Here is a 25,129-nt window from a genome sequence, read left to right on the forward strand (position 1 = left end):
GTAGTCTCCCACCATCAACCCTGCAACAACCCTGATCTTGTATTTTCGATCACTTTCTTATCTTGATAGAAGCATTAACCTGGTTCTTCACAGGTATCACACATATTCTCAGGCGAGGAAATCTAATTATAGTTCACAGTGACTCCTGAGACTCATTAAACAGCCTGACTTCATGAACTTTCCCACTGTTTCATTACAATCGGAACATACTAGGTGCACCTTTTAGCACCTTTTACTGTCTAAGAGTATACCAAAAACATCTTTTAATGATATCGAAGACTATCTCAGTCAATTTAATTGGAAATTTTTCTAATGTCAGATTCAATGAACAAGCATCTTAGCTTCTGATAGATGATGAAACTTTATGGAGAAATACTTTAAACATTATCCATGTTTGGGTAAAATTTTCACGAACAGTTTCATTACACCGAACTTAATGTCTAGAGGTTGTAACAAGTTTTCCTCTCCACAGATACACATGGCTCTTTGCTCAAAAAGAAGAACCAATGAGTTTATCATAGTGCTTATGTTATTATGTAACACCTGAAATAACCAACACTGAAAATTTTACACTAAAAAAAATATATATTTTAAATATTGAGTCCAAATTACGAGGACGAGTCAAATGAAAACCTTAAATATTTTTTTAAATATTATTTATTGTACAGATGAGGTACAAAGTTGTATCACTTAACATAATCGCCCTCACGCTCAATGCAAGTCCTCCAGCACTTATTAAGTGCACTAATTCCTTTAGAAAAAAAATTATTTTGATAGTCCGCACAACCACTCATGCACCGCGTGGCGTACCTCTTCATCAGAACGGAACTTCTTTCCTCCCATTGCATCCGAGTGGTCCAAACATATGAAAATCACTTGGGGCCAAGGTCTAGTAAGTATGGTGGATTAGGTAGACACTTAAAATGCAGGTCTGTGATTGTTGCAACTGTTGTATGGCCAGTGTGGGGCCTTGCATTGTCATGTTGCAAAAGGGCACCTACTGACAGCAATCCATGTCGCTTTGATTTGATTGCAGGCCGCAGATGATTTTTTAGGAGATCTGAGTATGATGCACTGGTAACAGTGATCCCTCTAGGCATGTCCCAAAAGAGTGTCAGCACAACCTTCCCTGCTGATGGTTCTGCTCAGAACTTCATTGGTTTTGGTGATGAGGAATGGCGCCATTCCTTGCTCGCTCTCTTTGTTTCCGGTTGGTGGAAGTGAACCCAGGTTTCATCCCCAGTAACGATTCTTGCAAGGAAGCCATCACCTTCTCGTTCAAAGCGCCGAAGAAGCTCTTCACAAGCATCGACATGTCGTTCTCTCATTTCAGGAGTCAGCTGCCATGGCACCCATCTTGCAGACACTTTGTGAAACTGCAGCACATCATGCACAATGTGGTGTGCTGACCCATGACTAATCTGTAAACATGGTGCAATATCATTCAGTGTCACTCAGCGGTTTTCCTTCACTATGGCTTCAACTGCTGCAATGTTCCGTGTAGTCAACTCGTTGTGCCTGACCTGGACGAGGAGCATCTTCCACTGAAGTCACACCATTTGCGAACTTCCTACTCCATTCGTAGACTTGTTGCTGTGACAAAACATTCATCACCATACTGAACCTTCATTCGGCGATGAATTTCAATAGGTTTCTCACCTTCACTACGCAAAAACCAAATAACAGAACGCTGTTCTTCCCTGGTGCAAGTCGCAAGTGGGGCAGCCATCTTTATACTGATACTGCGATGGTACATGTGCATCCGCACTGTACTGCCACCTACGGGCCTTTCTGCACGCTGTTTGTAGCACGCTCACCAATTACAAGGTAACAGTGTGGAATTTTTATTTGTTGCTAGTGTCATTTCATGTCAGTTCAACCAGGGGCTCCAGCTCAGTCTCAGATTTGACTGAAATTCAGTACACTAATTCTACCATATGTGGAACACTCATGTACAAAGTATTAGTTTCCCCTGCCAGTTAGTTCCAGAATTATGACTTGTGAAAGAAGGTGGCGTGACCCGGAAATTGCAACCCGCATCTGGCAATGTATCTTCAGATCCAACTTCAGGTCTTAATGACTTTGGAACTATTCAACACAGTTCAGAGAAATTTTTACAACCCAGTAACATCCATTTAGAGAACACACTCCACGAATCAAAACAATAACAACATATTTCTGAGGGAAAATAAAAAATTCCAAAATGTGATTAAAAAATATAATACGTTAAAAGGTACATATTGTATGTGCCCTCTATGCCAAACATAATTCACTCAAAAAGGGTATAAATTTTTTGTGGTAAGCGTAATGTGGCTTAAACACACAGAACTCATCATGCTCATATCAGTCACACAAACAGAGTTACATGCACACGATAATACAAAAATTACCTGAAAAACATGGATTTTCGAAGTGTGGTAGCACAAAAGGGACAAGTGGTATCCAAGCCAAGTTTCACACACTGCGTAAGTAGACCATAATGATATATATCTCAAAATTTCAGCATGTTATTGCAAGACATTTGTGTACAATGGAAGTTGACATGTATTTGGTGATGTGGCCGTTGTTCCACAATACAATTTTGTAAAAACATATCGTAAACTGTTCTGCCTCTTCTTATCCTGTTCCACAACTGTTTAATCACTAATCAACAACATATAGACAGATTAACACAACCTATTATTAATGTTTACTGCACCTTAACTGCTAAAAACCAGTCGATTTTGCTTCGAACAGAAGTTCTCCCACACTTTAGCTACTGTACTCTGTACATTGAGTGGCAAATTGTACTGTCTTCCTGACACTGTGGTAGGAACTGGAACTGTCATAAGAATATGTTCACAAGGAATCCAACACCTCTCTGCCAAACGTGGCCAATGAAATGATCTTGCTGGTGCCATGAAGTTCACAAATACATCACCTTCTGCTTTACAGCACTCTGCAACACATCGTAAGTACAATTTGTCATCATAAACAGCAATAACATAGCAACCTGGTTGTATGTTGCTGCTTTTGCTTCTGAATCCTGAGCCAGACACACTGTGAAGACACATGTTGTGCATGAACCTATAGTTATAACTGGACAGTCTGCTCATCTGCACATTGTCAGAGTCCGCTGGAGAGAAGTGATGATGGCTCCTTGTGCCTGCAACAGTTTTAACGTGTTCTAGTCTGCTTTTTAGCAACTCTTTGACTGATTTCACCTCATCTTTCAAAGCACAGAATGACTGTATGCCAGAGATATTTTTCTGTACCCAAGTAAATAATTGAAGAGATGTTAGAATGTGACCTTTTGTAGGGTGCTGCAGTCTAGCCCGTGATGGCATGTGCTTAATGGTAGCACCAATACCATCACATACATTTTTACCATGACTTTTTGCAAAAAAATTCCATTCTGCGTGAATCTGAAAATCGTGGTAATGCATGCATAAATTTTTGAGATTTTTACAGTTTTTGTACTGACTAGCTGCCCCATCACTGAAGTATTACGCACATTGTATGTGAGGCAGCTTGTTTTTCACATATGCCACGACAGTGCGAATGTGGGCATGAATTAAAGTCACTAAAAACGCACAGGTTCATGACAGACACATCACCCGATTCACCTCTATAGTAAATCGCAAATGGCTGGAGAGTTGCTTGACTATTGTCCCAATGATATCCTTGGATGGCATCTTGAACTACAAGTGCATAATTTTCAGAATGCATAATTTTCAGAAAAGTCTAGTATTACTATAATTTTGTCATGTTTCAAATTATCCTTACAAAATTGGAGATAAGCCGATTGTGCTGTTGCTGTGAAGCTGTGTGTGGTCAGTTTGTCTGTTTTTTGACAACACATTTCAACAAAATCTTCCACTGTACTTTGCTTTGTTTCAAGACTTGTGTGATCCATGTGTGTCCATTGTTTATAAGAAACAAGTTCATCATCATCCATAAGGAGTTCACCATACAGTTTGTTATTCATATGTTCTGCAAGATTTGCCTTACCATGACAACTTTTCACCCCTGTGTATCATGCACTGGTAGGAACTGAAGTCACACACTAGCAGCTTCATTGCACCTTTGTAATCCAGACCAGAATCCTTTATAGCAGCAAACATCAGCTTAGCATTTTGATGGGTCTCACATACAAACATTGTGTGTGCCCCTTGCACTTACAGGCACAACCCATTTTGGCCGAAGATTGAAAAAAGATGATAAACCTACTTTGGTATTGGGATACTTTTCCTTGAATTCTACATATAGTTCTGATATGTTGCATAGCAACAGTCTTTTTTGCATCTGTACATGTACATTTCTCATTTTCACCATTACATAGTCTTTTTTTTTCCAGCAATTATTCGGCTGTAGTCATTATTTTCATAAAACTCCAACACTAGCACCTTTATTTCTGAACTCAATTGCTTACCCTGAGCCTGCTGAAGTTGTGGAAGCACTCCTTGGGTTGCTTTTATTTTCCTAGCTTGTTTTACCATATATGTAGAAACATTGAATTCCTTTGCAGTGTAGTCAATAGACCATCTGGAAGGTGCAAGGGTAAGAATAGCTACTTTTTTCTGGCGTGTGGATATGGCACATTTTTCTTTCAAATCATGCACAATTTTGTCCAAATCAGAGCATTTCTGGCATGATTTCTGTTCCTTTGGAGCAGATAGTTCTTCCTCTTCCAAGATTAGTGTGTCAGCTATTTTATGTTTTAATTCCATTTGAGCTTCTTGTAGTTTTCTTCTACCATAGCTGGGCCTCTTCCTTTTCCAACTTTGTGTGTCTTCATGGGAGACAAACCAAGAGCAGTCACTGAAGTATTTAACTGCTCATCCGCTGTGGTTGTAGGTGACAGATACTTTTCATCACTGTCATGTAAATTATCAGAATATTCTTCATTTTTTAGCAGTGTAACACACCTGGAACATGACTTTTGTCCTGGTTTCATGTTAAGTCCCATGCATCGATTCACTTTCAATACTGATTTTATATCAATTTCTCTGAGGCTACACTTCACTGTCTTCTTATGAATCCGAAATGGATCAAAACAACTTCTTTGTAGGAAAGAATACTTATCCAGAAACACTTTCATATGATGATAACAAACACTAAAGTTTCCTGGAACTGTACTTCTTTTGCCCACAGGGTGTATCCCAGATCTCCACAGCAACAAATCTTGGTCCGATTCATCCAGATCATACAGTACAAAGTGAATGACAGATTTTGTTCCATATGTTGTTTTATGACATTCAGGTGCTTGTGCTCTACCAATACTGCAACTTGTTTGAACAAAAGCACCACTAGTACACTCTTCTGCCTCCATACTGACTTTCCACAACAGTAGTGACCAGTCTGAACTAGAATCTTAGAAACATGACTAACTTGTAATTGTTGCTTGTTTCCTTTGTTGTTCCTGCCTAACAATGACTCATTCGGTCCCTGAAAACTACCATTGTTTAAGTTTCTGTTGCCTAATGGTTACCAACAATTGCTGCAGCTTTATCTGAAACAAGCTGTCTGCATCATCACTATTACTTCCTAAATCGTGTTAAAAGAAACGTAACCAAATACATCTACATCTACATTTACATTTGTACTCTGCCAACCAACGGTGTGTGGCGGAAGGCACTTTACGTGCCACTGCATTACCTCCAATTCCTGTTCCTGTTGCGTGTGGTTCACGGGAAGAACGACTGCCGGAAAGCCTCCGTGCGCGCTCGAATCTCTTTAATTTTACATTCATGATCTCGGGAGGTATAAGTAGGGGGAAGCAATATATTCGATACCTCATCCAGAAACAAACCCTCTCGAAACCTGGACAGCAAGCTACACCGCGATGCAGACCGCCTCTCTTGCAGACTCTGCCACTTGAGTTTGCTAAACATCTCCGTAACGCTATCACGCTTACCAAATAACCCTGTGACAAAACGCGCTGCTCTTCATTGGATCTGCTCTATCTACTCTGTCAACCCGACCTGGTACAGATCCCACACTGATGAGCAATACTCAAGTATAGGTCAAACGAGTGTTTTGTAAGCCAGCTCCTTTGTTGATGGATTACATGTTCTAAGGACTCTCCCAATGAATCTCAAAAAATGGGTCAAATGGCTCTGAGCACTATGGGACTTGACTTCTGAGGTCATCAGTCCCCTAGATTTTAGAACTACTTAAACCTAACTAACCTAAGGACGTCACACACATCCATGCCCGCGGCAGGATTCGAACCTGCGACCGTAGCGCTCGCGTGGTTCCAGACTGTAGCGCCTAGAACCGCTTAGCCAAATGAATCTCAACCTGGCACCCGCCTTACCAACAATTAATTTTATATGATCATTCTACTTCAAATCGTTCCATACGCATACTCCCAGATATTTCACAGAAGTAACTGCTACCAGTGTTTGTTCCGCTATCATATAACCATACAATAAAGGATCCTACTTTTTATGTATTCGCCCACGGCAGGATTCGAACCTGCGACCGTAGCGCTCGCACGGTTCCAGACTGTAGCGCCTAGAACCGCTCAGCCAAATGAATCTCAACCTGGCACCCGCCTTACCAACAATTAATTTTATATGATCATTCTACTTCAAATCGTTCCGTACGCATACTCCCAGATATTTTACAGAAGTAACTGCTACGAGTGTTTGTTCCGCTATCATATAACCATACAATAAAGGATCCTACTTTCTATGTATTTGCAATACATTACATTTGTCTATGTTAAGGGTCAGTTGCCACTCCCTGCAACACGTGCCAATCTGTTGCAGATGTTCCTGCATTTCGCTGCAATTTTCTAATACAAAATTGTTAAGGCTTTCGTGGCCACTTGTTGACGAACTGCCTATTGGCTTCTGTCTCGGGTTCTTCGGCCGACATTCAACTAATGATTTTTCTGACGTTTCACCAGCTCGAGTGGCTGGCATTGTCAAAGCTTCACCCTCCATTGCCGGTGGTGAACTGGGGCCGAGCTCGCGGCCGCAGACTATATGTACCTGGCACGCCAACGTCCGAGGGCTTCTCCGCGGTCATTTCCGGAGCGGTTCTCCTCTTGCTACCTGCGACGGTCGTTCGCTGCAGTACGGGAAGCCAGGATCTGTTTACCTTAAGGCTTTCCTCTTTCTTGTTGAAACTGTTCGCGTGTTTTTGTATTTCTACAGCTTCTCTGAACAAGCGCGTGTGATAGTGCTTCTCTACAGCCAGAACTTCCATGTTGGCGAATTTTATTACGTGGTCGGTCTCATTCAGTGCGTGCTCTACCACGGCCGATTTCTCCACCTGCCCCAACCTGCAATGTCGCTTATGCTCTTTGATCCTGGTGTTAACGGATCGTCCAGTCATTCCGACAAACTTTTTCGCATGAGCATGGTATACGGTATATTCCCGACATTGCAATTGGGTCTCTTTTCTCCTTCGTTGATCTAAGACACTCTTATCTTCCTTGCCTGTTTGAAAATCGTCTTTACGCCATGTTTGCGCAATATATGGCCGATTCTGTCCGTCACTCTGGGAATGTATGGCAGAAAGGCCGTACCCGACATTTCTTTTTCTGGTTCCTTACTTCGCCGAGTGTTTAGCTCTGTTACACTTCTAATGTTATTTGTGGAGTACCCATTGCTCCTCAGAACAGTTTCCAGGTGTTGCATTTCTCTTTTGAGGTGTTGCGGCTCACATATTCGTCCTGCTCTCGTTATGAGCATACTAATCATGCCTCTTTTCTAGCTCGGGTGGTGGTTTGAAAGTTTGTGCAGGTATCGGTCCGTGTGTGTCGGTTTTCGATACACGCTGTGTCCCACGTTTTCGCCGTCCCTTGTGATCAGCACATCTAGAAATGGCAGTTTCTTGTCCTTTTCTACTTCCATGGTAAATGTTATGTTTGCATGGAGGCTGTTCAAGTGTCTTAGGAAGTCACCGAGCTGTTCTTCACCATGGCTCCACACCACGAAAGTATCACCGACGTACCTGTACCACACCTTAGGTTTGCAAGTCGCCAAGTCCAGTGCCTGTGCTTCGAATTGTTCCACGAAGAAGTTGGCAACCACTGGACTGGGAGGACTACCCATGGCGACCCCTTCCAGCTGTTCCTAGAAATCGCCATTCAACGTGAAATAGCTCACGGTGAGACATACATGGAAGAGCTTTTTGATGCTTTACACGTATCCTCCTCTGAGTTCCATTATCATCCCAGAGTGTCTGGATATGCTGTTTCAATCCACTTACTGATTTAAGGTAAGACCAGAGCTTCCTAGGATTTTCTGTTAAGTCGGTATATAGAATTTTACTTTCGAATTCACTGTACGCTTCTAGCATAGCCCTCCTTACGCTAACTTTGACATCATTTACATCTCTGTCAACTTTTATTGTACACAAATGCCTTGCAATAACATGCAGAAATTTTGTCACATATTATATTATGGTCTACTTATGCAGTGTTTGAAATTTGGCTTGGTTATCACTTGTCCCTTTTGTGCTACCACACTTCGAAAATCCATGTTTTTCAGGTAATTTTTCAAATTTTTGTATTTTCGTGTGCATGTAACTCTGTTTGTGTGACTGATATGGGCAAGATGAGTTCTGTGTGTGTTTAGGCCACATTAAGCTTACCACAAAAAAATTATACCCTTTTTGAGTGAATTATATTTGGCATAAGGGGCACCTACAATATGTACCTTTTAACTTATTACATTTTTTAATCACATTTTGGAATTTTTTATTTTCCCTCAGAAATATGTTGTTTGTGTTTTGATTCATAGAGTGTGTTCTCTAAGTGGATGTTACTGGGTTGTAGAAATTCCTCTGGACTGTGCGGAATAGTTCCAAAGTTATTAAAACCTGAAGTTGGGTCTGAAAATAGATTGCCAGATGCGGGTTGCAATTTCCGGGTCACGCCACCTTGTTTCACAAGTCATAAATCTGGAACTAATTGGCAGGGGAACTTAAAATTTTTTAAGTGAGTGTTCCACACTTGGTAGCATTGGTGCACTAAATTTCAGCCAAATCTCAGACTATCAGCTGGAACATTTTCTCAAATTGGTTGAATTGACATGGAATGACCCATTACTAATTTAAGGTTTACATATGACTCACCCTCGTATAAAAATATGACGGGTGATACCGCTTTTTGTCGATTCAGCACATTAAAAGCCATGAGAGTATGGCACTTTAATGAAATATACGTTATGTACTCTAAGACAAGGTTTTTTTCCCAAATTTGTCATTCAGAAAATACGGGGTAGTCTTATATTCGCAGATTAAAATAATTGCTACTGAGGTCAACATTTTTACATTGTCTAATAGATTAATACACGGACTGTCTTACATTTACAGATGAAGCTTTGGCTATTGAAGTTTTGTACAAATTTATCTTGAAGTGTTCTGAAGGGCAGGGCTTAGCAAACAATGCTTTCATTTTAAGGGTCTTGAGATTTCCTTGATATGTCAAGGCAGTCAATACAGTATCAATCTTTCTTGAACAATCATATAACATTTAGCTGCCCATGTCAATGCAAGGGATATGCAAGAAACCGAACTAGCCACTAGAACAGTCTAATGCCCTGCTTAAACACTGACAAGGAAATAGCATTAATTCTGTCAACTTATAAACTTTTGTTGTGTTTGAACAGATTTGCAATAAAAATTTCTCGTAAATTTAGATGTACATGTATGGATACCGTATGCACACATTTATGCAGCTTTTAAGTACAGGTAACATTCATCATTTTTTTCAAAAAACTTTACTTGATTCTGAACCCAATTCAGTACTCTGCTTGTTTATGAGGAACTGTAGTGATTTGCAAAGTGGGATGTAAGTGAAAAATTCAATCACTGTTTACGTATTAGACTACTTGGGAAAAACATCACCAGTTTTTAATCATATTTAGAACAATATGGTGACTTCAAGATGAAATAAGAAAGAAAATTAATCCAGAACCAAATGTCGAACAGGTGAAATAAATTACATTACACAGACTGCAACTGTAATTGCAAGAATAAATTACAGCGGAAAGACCTATTGTGGAGATAGTACCAACAGACGGCACTACACCGCAGGATGAGCACCAGTTCGAGAATGGCAATGAATCCTGATTGCCATCTTTTACTTGTATATTATTTTCTATTGTTACACACAACCTTGCACCCTAGAAGATATTGCTGTCCACATCTCACTAGTGCTCAAGCACAGCAGTATGGTAGGGTTGGAGGAGGAACTGCTATGACTGCGGTGAGGGGAGTGGTTAGCGGGCAGCGAATTTCATTATGCCATAAACCATGTGAATCTGTACTGTGTGCTTTGGCTTTTTATGAACATCTGCCATTTTTGAACTGCAGTTTGCCTGAATCCATTTGTATTCGGAATCAAACTGACTTTCAAATTGGATAACTACTCAACAATAGCATACATTTCAGGAGGAATGGCTAAAAGTCTAGATTGGGGCCAGTAGTGTGTTCGCGTATTTCGTGTAGCCATGTTGTCGACACACGATAGGGGGTTTGTCAGCTGCCAGTTCTACAAAGCAAATGAGAGAGCAGCGAGCAGAAAATATAGCCAGAAGCAAGAGACACTAACATTATCACATTTGTGTACACAAGAAATCAGCTGTGTGTTCAGAAAAAAACAGTTGTGTTCTCTGGCTCTACCATAACCACAATCTCCGAAATCGCAACATATTCAGAGGAAATAGCAAAATATTTGTGACAACAAAGATGTAAGTTCTTAGCGGGCCTGTTAGGATGATGGTGATGGTGATGATGATGATGATTCAAAATAGTGATACACAAGATGAAACTTTAAGTAAACAAAAAAAAGCAGTGAAGATAAAAATTAATGCAAGCAATACCATTTTGTTTATTTTATTTCTTTTTGTAACATCAAAATAATGTAGACAATTGCATAAGTTTAGAATAGGTGTAACATTAACTTTTTAGACAGATGCCTTACTTCAATAATTCTGATTAGAAAGCGCGCACGCACACACACGCACACACACGCACACACACACACACACACACACAAAGCCTGTGCTCCTACACTGTGCCAATTGAATAGTTTGTGTGTGTGTGTGTGTGTGTGTGTGTGTGTGTGTGTGTGTTTGCGCGCGCACGCCCACACACGCACGTTCTATCAATGACTCTACACTCCTGCAATTCGTAAGGAGTCTCCTTTACTGCTAACCAACTTTAAAGATTTTCTGTCGGTGGCTTGTGTAATCTCTGCGTACAAACAGCGACCTTGAATCCTTTCTCACAATATCGATGGAGAAACACTACTGTTCAGCTAAAAATAATGGTTCATGGTTCATATGAAATAGTAGAAAAACTTACCAAATGCCTTCATATGATGCAACACAAAGTTTCCCTACTTCTGGAGTACAGGGATCCGTGTTGCCCTCATTCTGTAGAAACTGAAGTAGTTGTATAATTTTTTCCTCATTTTCAGCTTTGTGTACCATATATTGCCTACTATCAATTTTCAGAACAATCTTGACCTGTAAGAAACCAAACAAAAGCAATGAACTATTCCAACCTGCAAAATAAGACAGCACGGAACACTTAAATGAGCTGAATTGATCAATCCTGTGTAAGACAAAAATATTTGTAAAGACCTTTAACAGCTGGCAAAAGCACACACCAATCTCTTTTTTGGTTCCTTCCACAGGCAAACTGACTTATAAACTATTAATTCCAAAATTTTATACTTCAATGCAATTTTTATTTTATTTTTTTAACCTAAAATATCAACCCCCCAACTTATTGAAACAATTGACTGCAATATCTACATCACAAGGCAAATATAATGGAACTGAAGCAACAGTGTAGTAGAACTGCTACTTTAATTTACATCACAGAAAGCATGGAGATGAAATAGAAGCAACCTAGCAAAGGAATAACGGAACCTCTATGGAAGAACACCAATAAATTCTCTATCTTCCTCTTGGTCATGTTATTTGAGTAAGTGTTAGACAGGTTGATGTTGTTGTGGTCTTCAGTCCTGAGACTGGTTTGATGCAGCTCTCCATGCTATTTATTCTATCCTGTGCAAGATTCTTCATTTCCCAGTACCTACTGCAACCTACATCCTTCTGAATCTGCTTAGTGTATTCATCTCTTTGTCTCCCCCTACGATTTTTACCCCCCACGCTGCCCTCCAATACTAAATTGGTGATCCCTTGATGCCTCAGAACATGTCCTACCAACCGATCCCTTCTTCTGGTCAAGTTGTGCCACAAACTTCTCTTCTCCCCAATCCTATTCAATACTTCCTCATTAGTTATGTGGTCTACCCATCTAATCTTCAGTGTTAGACAGGAAGGTTGAAAAAAAGATTATGGATTAAAATCTTGTTGACAGTAAGGCCATTGAAGGTTCAGACAGTGTCCAATCAATCCATCAGACATCAAATATAGATCCCATCAAGGAGAACCTTGAAGGATGTGGGTTGAGTCAAGGTATGCAACAACAAAAGACAAGTAAATTGTACAAATTTAATATTTGTGCTTGGCATTCTGCTCAACAATTTATGGAAACCACAGAAAATGAAAACCTAGATAACTGGACAGGGACTTGAACCCCACTCCTCCCAAATGCAAGACCAGTATTACCTCTGCACCATCTCACTCTGTAGGAAACAGGCACTAATATATCAACAAAAATAATCAATTTTTGACATGAAAGTAACTAGATAGATAAAAAAAAATCTACTCACCAAGTGGCAACAGGAGAAAATATATATATACAAGATCATCCATCAGTAAACACAACAAATAGTAGCCTAATGTATGCAAAGCATTTTGCAAGTAGTTTTTTTCCTAGATCAGAAATGTTCTTTCTGAAGCATTGACATAAGTACACTGATTTGTGTGTTCTTCCACCCTATTTCAGAACAACATGTCTTACTTCTACACTACTCTGTGGCCCATAAGTAAATTTAAATGTGGAAAAGCTAATGAAATGTCTTCAAAATTTCCAGAATTGCGTAAATGTGTGCACAGAGGAAAAACAAACATATTGGCACTAACAAAGAGTAAGTTTCTCACTTTTTGTTTGTCTCTCAACTTGTGGTGGTTGGCTCTCATTTTGAAAATACACAATAACTTCTCCTGATTTCAATATGATGTACAATTCACAATAGCTGCCACTGTAGCGAACAGATGACACAGACGAAAGATAAATGGACACTCCTCACACAAGCTCTCTCTAAACTAAAAAAAAAGGGCTGATAAAATTATTATTTCAACATATTATTCTGCCCTTAGCAGAATTGCTTGCAAGATTGTACAACAAAATGAATTGTATGCTAGGGTCATTTATTTTACTTTTCCGAGTGTTTCACATTTGATAGAATAGGAAATAAAAAAAGTAAATAAAAAAAAGTTAACTGATACAGTTTGTGAGACAGGCTTACCTTTGTGTAACAATCTGACTTAATCTCTTCTTTTCCCAAACCATGGCCTGTTTTACTATCTGGGCTACCTTCACCTAATACAGCACAACTGTCAGGAAACCTACTAGTACATCCAATGTTGAGCTGCTCGCTAACAGATTTAGCAAGATTTTCGTCTGTAAATTTAGACTGCTCTTCTTCTGTCGATTTCAGTTGCTGCTCACCCGAGGATTTATGCTGCTGATGAACTAATGGCTTCTTTTCAATGGGTTTTGTTGGTGGTTTCTGCAAATAAAATTTGAGCTTACAAACATTACACTAACACACTGCATTATTTCGCAACTCTAACAATTCAGCACCAACCATCAATTTTTCAGTTCAAATTGAATGATCCTGCATACAAATCCTGGCCACAGTGTGGACCGAGGACAGACACAGGTTTCGACCTATCTCACTCTCCCATATCTAAGTGCTCTGATTGGACAGGAAGCATGGGAAGTTCAAATAGGTGGATTGAACTGACTGCCTTCGGTTTTCCCCTGAATTTTGATGCACATAGACTACCAGAAATTATTCACTTTTGTGTGTAAGGACTAGAAGTGCAAAGAAGAAACATTTAAAATCTACTGCTATCTTTTTAATGTATGGGAATAAAACATGAAAATTTATAACTGTGACTTACGTATAAAACTGGCTTTTTGTTTAGTAGGCTATAAGCAGATTTTGTTTTCTAAGACGTAAACTGGTAAGGAAAAGTTTGAATGTCATGATATAATTTAAGTAACAGGAATATTTAGTTCTGAAAGAATGCAGTAAATATAAATTAAGAACAAATTAAATAAATATTTTTATATAAAATGAGGGAAAATTACTCTCCACTAATAATTACAGACAACTTTGGCCAATAATATTACAGACAACTTTGGCCAATAATATTACAGACAACTTTGGCCAATAATATTACAGACAACTTTGGCCAATAATATTACAGACAACTTTGGCCAATAATATTACAGACAACTTTGGCCAATAATATTACAGACAACTTTGGCCAATAATATTACAGACTACAGCCAATAATATTACAGACTACAGCCAATAATATTACAGACTACAGCCAATAATATTACAGACTACATTTTATTCACATTAAACTTGCAGTGACAAATCATCATTTCAACACAGAGAAAAGCACTTCTGGCTTCTCTGCTTTTTAAAACCCCTGCTACACACCTGACCATTTTGACATAAAAATGTAAACCTGTCCTCATCCTGAAGGCACAGTCCTATCGCCTCTGTAACTGACTTAATCAGTTTAATTTGGACTCTGCACCACACTGCAACTCGACATTTTCACATTTATGTACCAAGGCAAGAGGTGACAGAAGCAATTTTAGTCACAGAAAGGAAGACCCCCATGACCAATTTGGGAATCTAACACAAGATCTTATGGATCTGAGTCCGACACTTGAGCACTGAGCCACACCTACCTCAATATATTATGTTGTTACAAAAAACAAAAGTATTCTCAGAGAATGTGGCACAAGTGTACCATGACACACACTTTGAAAGTCTTCATTCTTTTTCATCTAAGGAGGGTGATCATTTTTATTTATTGATAAACATACATGGCACACCAATTGGCAACTCCGCAGGTGCTGGCAAACCATGCTCTGGTCAAATGACTGCTCCAGCTTGTCTCCTACAGAAGCACCAGTGGTAACCAAGTCGAGTGCACTACTCTAACTCCAACTTACTCACTGGTTAACTGAATTTGCTTGCCAGTTCTACAATAGATACATTTTACAGTCACTAAATCCCTTGCTTTACAGCCTTTATCAGGATGGAATCTGTGCAAACGAGGTACCTGAAGGATCATGGACAAAACATTTTTATTTAAGAATTCTGTAACTACAGATCACTTACAGCACTACAGCTATGCATGACTTTCATTATTTATGAACAGGTTGTAGTAAGTAAGAAGGAAGAGATGACTGCCACGTAAGAATTCTGGAATTTCTCTCAGAGAAAAGGTTTCCACCATTTCCATCCAGCACTTGTGTTTCAGAAGTTAACACACTTTGGTGATATTTTTCTATAAACCAAGATACAGAAATCCCATTGGGAGATATAGCGGCAGTGCGGAGGACGTTTCAGGAGTTCCTGGCTCTGTGCAGTTTGGTCTTGGATGGAGTATGCCATCCCTTTCAAGGATTTACCCATTGGCATCCACAAGTGAGTGATGGCAGGGTAGCAGCAAGAGGGAGCACATGCCCCCTCCTGGAATCTATAAGGCTCATTACAAAATTCTCACATATTTATAACAATAACTGACTGCGACACTACTAAACTGCAAATCTAACATTACGAAGTGTGACAGAAAATACTCTGACTTTAGTAATCACTAAATTGTACCAATTCCTTGACACAGCACAGAATTGTGTGTTATTCTACAGTCAATGTCCATAACAGAACAATGCCGAAATACTTTCTGATCATTTTTGTATCACTTCCTTGGAAAGTGCTCACCGAGCAGTACAAGGGAACCATTCCAACAACCGGGTGCGCAGATTCACTACCACAATGTGAACATGGCAGCAGTATACATGTCCATCATCTATCCTAGTTCCAACATGGATGGCCCCACATTTTTCTGTGCAACAGGATCACAGCAGTAGACCAATGTGTGTTGATGAAAGAAGAACATTCATGAAGATTTGCTGATCATTAAAGCACAGATTTCTAAGCGAAATGCATAATTTTTTCTACATTTTTAGTGATGAGTAGGAAGGTTATACTTCCTAAGACAGACCTAGACAAGCAGTTTTAACTGTTTGTTTGTGCTAATTTTTGATTATTCTCGAAGAAAATGTTTTGCTTACTTATTTTATCACTTTTTAATGAAAACAACACATTTACTGAAAACTTTGATTTTGAGAGCCCATATTTCACTCCTATCCCTCATTTGTCAGTAAGTGGTTCTCTTTTTTATCAGCTAATAAAAATTAACTTCAGTCAAATGCATAAGAAAGCAATGCTAAGATACATCCAGGATATTGTGAAATAATACTGCAAGGAGAAAAACTTGCTGTGAATGGTCAGATAAGTCATCACTTAATCAGTCCATTATTGCATCATAATAATGTCACTGGCATGAGCCGTAAATCCCCGAGTTCCTAGCTACAGTCCATTGTGCAACTCTCAATGATTTAAATGTGCACAATTTCTTGCTGTTATAATTATATAATGTCATCCACAAAAACCTCAAGCAGCATTCTTAAGCAAATGCATAAATAAGTTTGCAAGAAATATTTTCAGTGAAGATAGCAATATCTTATTTTGTTTGGTGTTTGAAAAAGAGTGATTCTCCATAGAAAAAATATGACATTGTGCAGTGCATTAAAATCACATGGCATAACACGAGGTTTCGTTAAAAATATAAGTTCAAAAACATCTGATTGAAAATAATATTGGCAAACAATTGAGTTTTAGTGATACATTTTTCAAATGTGCTTAGCATTATTGGGTTCCAACACACTGTTGTGGAGATTGAATAATGTACAGCTTCGTATGATTTTAGAAAAACAAAAGGATACCGGACAATCTACATTGTGCAAAATCTATATGCCACAGTGCTTTCAAGAAATAATTTGTAATATTCAGAATACAATGAAGCACAAAAACATTTTATGGACTATAGGACACACTTTTTCTTCGAAAAACTGCCTCCAAAATTCAGGTGTGTCAAACTCTAAATTAATATAACAATTTCCAGAGTTTGATTTAAAATTCCCACCTGTCTTAAAAATGGCCATATATTCGATGCTGCGAGAAACCTGTCTGTCTCTGGCAACATTCAACTCAGCTGGCGGCAGCAGCAGTGCACCAATGAAACGAACACGAGTTGCGGGAATTGACAAGCTTGCTAACACTATCTCCCTCCCCCTCACCCCCCCCCCCCCAATCAGAAACTTAGAACACTGTCTAGCCCATGATGCATCATTGCAGCCTACAGTGGTTGGTTGGTTGTTTGTTTGTGGAAGGAGACCAGACAGCGAGGTCATCAGTCTCATCGGATTAGGGAAGGACGGGGAAGGAAGTCGGCCGTGCCCTTCGAAAGGAACCATCCCGGCATTTGCCTGGAGCGATTTAGGAAAATCACGGTAAACCTAAATCAGGATGGCCGGGCGTGGGATTGAACCGTCGTCCTCCCGAATGCGAGTCCAGTGTCTAACCACTGTGCCACCTCGCTCGGTCCAGCCTACAGCGACAGTGAACTTTAACTGAAAGTGGTTTGTATTATAGGTAATAGTACAATATTTTTGTTAGTAGCTACTTTTGTAATGGGAAAAAATAAAAGGTATTCATATGAAGTAGGCTATAAATTTAAAGTAATAGCATATGTGGAAAAACATGGAAACAGAGCAGCTGAGTGGCATTTTGGCCCTCCACCAACAGAAAAAACCCTATATGATTCGTGGGCTAGTAAAAAGGAACTGGATAAAAATGAGGAAGACTAAATGTCAAATAGAGAACTGAATGCAAAGTAGCTGAAACTAGTAGACGATGTGCTGAAATGGATTCAAGGAGACTGTCAAAAGACATTGGAACTAATTAAAAAAATGATTGAAATACACACATGTAAGCTAGTGTACAGTGGAAATTAACAGACTTTAAGGATGGAGTTGGTTGGTGCGACGGGCTAATGAAGCGTCATGGACTTAGCATGTGAACCAAAACATCTCAGAAAATGCCACAAGAGTATGAAGAGAAAATATTATCTACCTGTCACTTTATTATTCATCATCAAAAGAAAACCAGTGTGGATAAAACTCCTCTGACATTTGAATAACAGAACTGTTGCCATGAAAGACACTAAACATAACTATAAAAATAAGTGGACACGAGAAAATGCACTACACTGTTGCCTTTTCATGCTTTGCTGATGGTGCTACACTTAATCCAATGATCATTTTCAAGCACAAAACAATGCCAAAACCTGAAATACTGCTAGGTGGTGGTGTTCACGTACATAACAGGGGATTAATGGACGAGGCTGGTATAAAATAATAGATTAACAGAGTGTGGAAGAGAAGGAAAGGTACTTTATTGAAGAAGATTTCTCATCTTGTGCTAGATCAGTTTCGTAGTCATCTGAAAAATTCTGTGAAAGATAAATTGATACATGGAAATACAGAGCTTGCTGTTATTCTGTGAGGACTTACTTCACAACTGCAATCTCTTGATGTCTGATAAGTAAACCACTGAAACTGTATATGAGAGAGGAATGGAAGAAATGGGTGATGGATGAAACCCAACATGAGCTTTAAAACAACCTATAATCAAATAAGTGTGTTAGTGGATAAAACGGTCAATCTGGAATGAGGGAAGACATTACTGTTAAATCTTTCAAAAAGTGTGGCATAAGTAATGCTCTTGATGACAGTGAAGCCCATTATACATGAAGAGGACGACGACGACGAAGAAGAAGAAAGTTCAGATAAGGAATTTCAGCGATTTTAAAAGTCAGTTCAGTTTTAAAAACAAAGAGTATTTTTTTAGTCTGGCTATGCAATCTAATAACAAAAATAGTAAAACTTATTTTTTTTTTAATTGCTTAAAATTTAATGTGTGTCAGTCTGTAGCACCATAGTCTGTAAAATACGGTATGGATTTCTATCGACAAAACTCCAAATTCATCAGCACAGAGCGAGAGTAGTGCTGTAGTTGGAGCAACAAAAGGAGGGAGCAGTACATTTCTTCCTAATGTGCAAATAACTGACCAAGGAAACCATTCCACTGCTGTCAAATTTTTCAATGACACTAGCTTTCTTGTGGTCAGAAGGGATGCAGGATGACAGTTTATTATTATTTCCCAGTGAACCTGCTCCATATATTAAATGGCAACTATAATAAAACTTCACTACACTTGCCTTATTCACGGTTTACACTGTATCGTAGAAACTGTCAGAAATCAGTGTAACAAAGTGTGTCTTCTTGTTTCTGGTGTGAAAAAAGTGTTTGTCAAGTCACCAATTACAATTCAAAAGCAGCACTTGAAAGCTATTGTAAATGCTATTGTAAATACTATTTTCTGTTTTCTGTTACTGCGCTCCATATACCAATACGTTATAGGTGAGTTGTTGCCTTTACCTTATTATGTCCTGCTCCATTGAGAATTTTCCTTAATTTAATACACTGAGGAATATTAAATTTTATTTAAAATTAATATTTCACTGAATTTCATGTTTTACTACCAGTCCTCTAAACTGCTTCGTCATGAAAATTTAGTCACACCAAAATGTTAGCAAATTACTTTAATTGTGTCTTACATGGCATTTCAAGAGGTGTCCATCAGTAACAACAGTGGCTGCACCTAGTGAATGTACAGTAGCAATTAGTAGTTAGTGGATGTAGTATCATCATCTAACCAAGTCAGCGAGAGAAGTGTCTAGCCAGCATCATCCACAGAAGTGATGATGTCCAGTCTTGGCAAACTTTCCCTGCAAGTCATCATCAAACAAAAGCAACCCATAAAGAGTCCTACTCTCCTTCTGTGACAATCTAAGGTATGTGTAAATTACCCTGTCTCCCCCACATCACAAAATAAGGCTGAGTGATTCCATTTCATATTTTTTTCTTGTAAGTGAATGATTTAATTAAATAAGGAAGGTCAACTGTTATGTCAAACTCTGAGATGAGGCACTAGACCAATTTAAGAACAACAAAATGTATCTGCCACAGATTTACAAGAAAATCATCCAAGCAGTAACCTAAGGTAGTTTAGGAAAACTGTAAACATGTAAATCACGACAACCACGCCTCCAAAACAAAATGTCTATTTGAACCAATGCTGACAATAATGAGATACAGGAAACAATGATTCAAGCTCCAATATAAACAGAAGACTGCTATGATGGAGAAAATAGAGACACGAGAACAGATAAATAACAAGTTACTGAAAAGTGTTACAGCTGTAACTGAGAAATGGAGATGTACAGGAATTATTATTCACAAAAATTACACCTTAAGAGCTGTCCATTCATTTAGTGTAGAATCACTTATTCCTCCCCAAAAGAAAACCTAAAATGCGCACCCAAGATACACAACTGCAGCACCTGAAGACCACAACAGATCAAAGAGGGAAATGCTGTGCACAAAAATCTAAACTCTAAAACATAACATCAATAAACCGATGTGAGGAAGTCTCAGAAAAAATTACTTAAAAAGCTTTACCTCAGCTTAAAGAACTACAAATGTAAGCAGTTCTTACCAGAAATATTGCCCTAGTAAATCAAGATTTGTAACATTTTTCCTACAAGCAGTTACATTAACATTCTGCAAGCATGAAGCAATAACTCATCTTTTATAGAAAGATATAAACAAGATATAAACAATGTATACATGAATTTCAACAGAAAAGTAATGGCAATGGCATACCATGAATATTACATTGCAAGTGGTTGACCGGCAGGGATGGGAGGATCTGTTTCATCTTTAATAAAAAACTCAGATTCTAAGTGATGCAGACTGATAACATAATAGCAAGAACACACAAGAGAATTTAACTGACAATTTCATTCAATCCTTCACGAGACAAATGTAAGAATTGTATTTACATCACAGGATCTGCCACCTTTACTGACAACTCATGCAGGAGAGATTAAGTGTGAGATTAATGTAGAGAACAAACCAACAGGAAACATTTGACAGTGCAAGTCAAGCAGTTTATTGAAAGTTATCATGATAAAGCCTACAGATCAACAACTTCGTTAATCTGGAAAAAGAGAGAAAAATTATTTGAGGAAACTCGCTAGGTATTAAGCTGAAACCTATAAAAGATGCTCTATCAAATGGAACAACACAGAAAAGGATAAGAACATATCATCAAATAAATCGTTAGAAACAGCAAAAATCTGAAAGCATGAGAGTTGCACATAACAGGGAACTACACTTCTCAAGGCAAAAGACAGGAGAATGATATACTGAAAACAAAAGCCTGGCCAAGGCAAAATTTGAACAGTGAAAAAGGCAAGAAGCAGCGAAGTGTGGAAATGAGGCAGTAAGGAAAGACAAAACTGCAACTGCTATGAAATGAGGTTGTGTACCTGCCAGTTAGACAGCTTAAGGAGCTAACATAAACTGTAAAATTAAACACATATGAGAAAACTGGCCCCACTGAAATAATTCAATGTTATTTATTAGTGAAAATGTTAGTTATCAGGTCAAACAGCAAAAACATACAAAATAACCACATTTTAATTACTGAACTGTTCAATTCTCCTTAAAATAAAAAACCATGTGCACATGTGTACCATGTTCCACATACTCAGTGAGGAACCAGACACATCATTTCTATGCTTTCAAACATTCTCCTTCCTCAGAGTACACACATACACAAACAAACAAAAAGCTACAAGCCCTCTTGTCTCTCTCAGCCAGCCTACAAAGGAGATTGCTGAAAAAGACACTCATGCCACTATCCTAGAACACAGCTCTAAGACTTTAGACCTATGCCATGAAGGACTAACTGGCTACGTTTAATGTATGAAGAGAAGGACGGCACAAATGGAACAACTTTGTTTGACACACAGTACAACTTCACAAGAATATTAGAAATTCTTAACTGGTAGACTAAGATAGACATCAATTATCCCACAATAGCTTATTTAGAAAAATTTCACTAAGTTTTATTACGAGGGGAATCTAGGAATGTACTATTATCTCTGTTGTATCCCCAAAGACACCTTGAATAGAGGAGTAGACTAATTACAGAACACACTGACTCATTTACGCAGTTATTCTTCCTAATGTTCACTGGCAACCGTAACAAGTGGTATTGTGGGATGTATGCTCAGCCATGTTCTTCACAATGATTTGCATAGTATATATGTAGGTGAAGCTATTTTAAATAAATGGTCATACATATTTCAATTTTTCTTTCATGACAAACCAGTTGTGTGTATTTGTGTACATCACCATCACATCACTCTTTTCTCCATTGCTCCAACCCTTGTCTGTTCACAACCCTTGTCTGTTCAATCTACCTGCTTCTGAATATCTTTCTCACTCAGCCTCCCTTTTATAAATACAGACACTCACATTAAGTTCATTTTATCACCACCTAACATTTTGTTTAGTGCTCTTGAATCTCATACATTAATATAATGAAGGAAGAGAGAAATTCTGTATTGGCTCAATTACAATGGCTTCCTTTAAAACTTTGTCATTTCTTCAGGTGTCACAACAGAAGTACAACACACACTAAATTCCCTTTTCTCTATCTTTTTTTGGTCCATACTTGTGTAGTATAGCCCTTATTTTATCTTTTATCACAGAATCTAATGTTTCATGATAAGGTATGTTACCAGAAGAACCTTAATATGTTTATAACAATTTTGCTCGACTAATCAATCCCAATGACCAGACAAGTTGTATAGCCACCCCTCCTGAATTCTGAATCTACACTGCTGCTCTGTTAAGTTGCACAAGTGATCTTATTCCTAGTTCTGTGATTCTAGGACACAGTTTGCTCATGTGTCACCTTAAAAGCAATTTCTTACAAAGGGACCTTTTGGACTAGCCCCCTTCAATTTGTCAGAGTCCAGACATCAATACCTGTGAGCAGTGCGATGCACACAGGATAAAAAAGTCAAATAACCACCTTTGAAGAAATCCAAAGACTTCAGCACAAAACATTCAGATAATTTAACACTATCCCGTCCGGTGACAGCACAGTGGTGTCGCGCGCGAAATAGCGGTCAACGGCCGGCGACACCACAGTGCTGCTGTCACAAGAATAGTATCGCGCAGTGGCCGGCAACAGCACTTTAGTATCTTTTGCAATGTTTTGGTGTTTTGTATTGGTAACAATAAGTTAAACACGTCAACAAGTGTTTTGTTTTTTAAGTACTTGTGCCCCTTCATCATAACAGCTGAGAGAGATAATAGGATTATTTACAATGAATGCACGGACGTCTTGTCTGACGTTCCGGACGACTTGGCCGATTGGGAAGAAGACATTGGATATCAAAAAAATGAAACTGTAGTAGAATCATACAGGGTGTCTACGTGGACAAGGGAAAAAAATTCCCGGATTTCCAGGTTAAAAACACACTTTCTCCCGGATGACAGTATATTTTCCCCTATCACTCCTTTGAATGGTTATGGTTTTGTACACAGGCGTACAATTTCCCGGCACTTTAGAAAACGAAACTCAGAGAAAAAGACACGTTTTGGAAATATCTTTGATGTGCAGCAACATGTACGCTGTGTATTTTCGTATTACGAAAACATACATTAGAAAATCCACCAAACACCACATGTTACTTTCCGAACCATTGAAACCGAGATTTCGATGCGCTTTTGTAAGCCGTTCATAACTCATGTCACGTGATCTCGCAAGCCGATGACAGAGGATATTCAGAGCATAGGACACGTGATGTAGTCAGCCAATAGCAACATCAGTGTTAAGTAGCACGCCAAACAGGGAAAGTTAATAGTTTAAATTAATATACATAGTGTTGTTACAAGAAAAGCAAAGCTTTCACATAAAATATTGGTCTCAAGCTGCAAGAAAAGCAAAGCTTTCACATAAAATATTGGTCTCAAGCTGCAAGAGAAGCTAAGCTTTCGCATATACTGTTGATCTTTTTTGCGCATGTTACACTTTAAGAGATATCATACAAATGTGCCTGTAAAATTTTTAATAATGACATAAATGTCTGATCTTCAGGGTTCGAGGGTTCGAAATGTTCTAAATGGCTCGTCATCAGAAACCTGATTTTTAAATGAGAGTCAAACGCTTTGTGATTTAATAAATTCACTGTCCATTCTTGTACGTAGTTCAACTTACGTAAAAGGATATTTACTTTGAAAGTAACGCTTTTCAAACCACCAATCGTAATATTTTCCCGTGACCTGTTACAAATAGGTTCGTTTCAGCAGTTGCCGGAGAGCTCAGGTAACAGGCGACACCGCGCTTGGGTAGATATCATGATGTAGGAAGCCCGTAAGTACGTACGTGTAAAAGATCATCAATGAAAGATGATACTGCAAGAGCATCGGAATTTCGTGAACCATATGAAAATGTGCACATTTAAAGTGCATACTTAAAGGCACACTCGTATGTCCAGATTCCCAATGAAGTACCATAGACCCCGACCTGATATTAAGCTTTTAAGTGTGGTTTTCAGGATGTAAATTTTCTTGGAGCACCAGTACTGTATTATATCATGTTTGGTTCTTTATTATGGCATAATGCCATACGTGCTAGAAAATGAAAACGTGCACTTGAAATGCAGCTAACAGTTGAAACTACCCAGTACTGTGGAATTAAACATTTCGTTTCAGATACATTGACTGCCTCTGCGGAAAAGGTAGCAAAAGTCAAATTTCTTTAGCAAACAGACAAAAATAACTTCATTGTTCCGCAAGGCGATTAATGCTTGACAGTCAGAAAGGTCGAAATAAAATCAAAACTGAAACTAATGACATATTTCAGCATTTAGTAATTATGTGAATGTGTTTTAATTCACTTGATAGCTCCCGGCCACGTATATCCGTTTTGTTTCATTTGACGTGAGAGTAAACGAAGGGGAAACAGCAAAATCACTGAACGTAAACACGGGTCACGTGGAGACTACCCACTATAGCTCAGATTGCTCTGCGCATAAAATGGTTCAAATGGCTCTGAGCACTATGGGACTTAACATCTATGGTCATCAGCCCCTAGAACTTAGAACTACTTAAACCTAACTAACC

General features: G+C 38.6%; 1 protein-coding gene across 3 annotated transcripts in view; it reads right to left on the reverse strand.

Annotated features, from left to right (window-relative positions):
- The window catches only part of LOC126189027 (uncharacterized), a 212,922-nt gene that overhangs the window by 105,323 nt on the left and 82,470 nt on the right, over positions 1–25,129 (reverse strand). For all 3 annotated transcript variants that reach the window (XM_049930859.1, XM_049930858.1, XM_049930857.1), the window contains exons 10-11: positions 13,388–13,651; positions 11,308–11,471 (exon numbers count right to left, since the gene is read on the reverse strand). In XM_049930859.1, coding sequence (XP_049786816.1) covers positions 11,308–11,471; positions 13,388–13,651 — 428 coding nt within the window. The remainder of the gene's footprint in view (positions 1–11,307; positions 11,472–13,387; positions 13,652–25,129) is intronic.

Source organism: Schistocerca cancellata, chromosome 5, assembly GCF_023864275.1.
Source record: "Schistocerca cancellata isolate TAMUIC-IGC-003103 chromosome 5, iqSchCanc2.1, whole genome shotgun sequence".
Taxonomy (NCBI): Eukaryota; Metazoa; Arthropoda; class Insecta; order Orthoptera; family Acrididae; genus Schistocerca; species Schistocerca cancellata.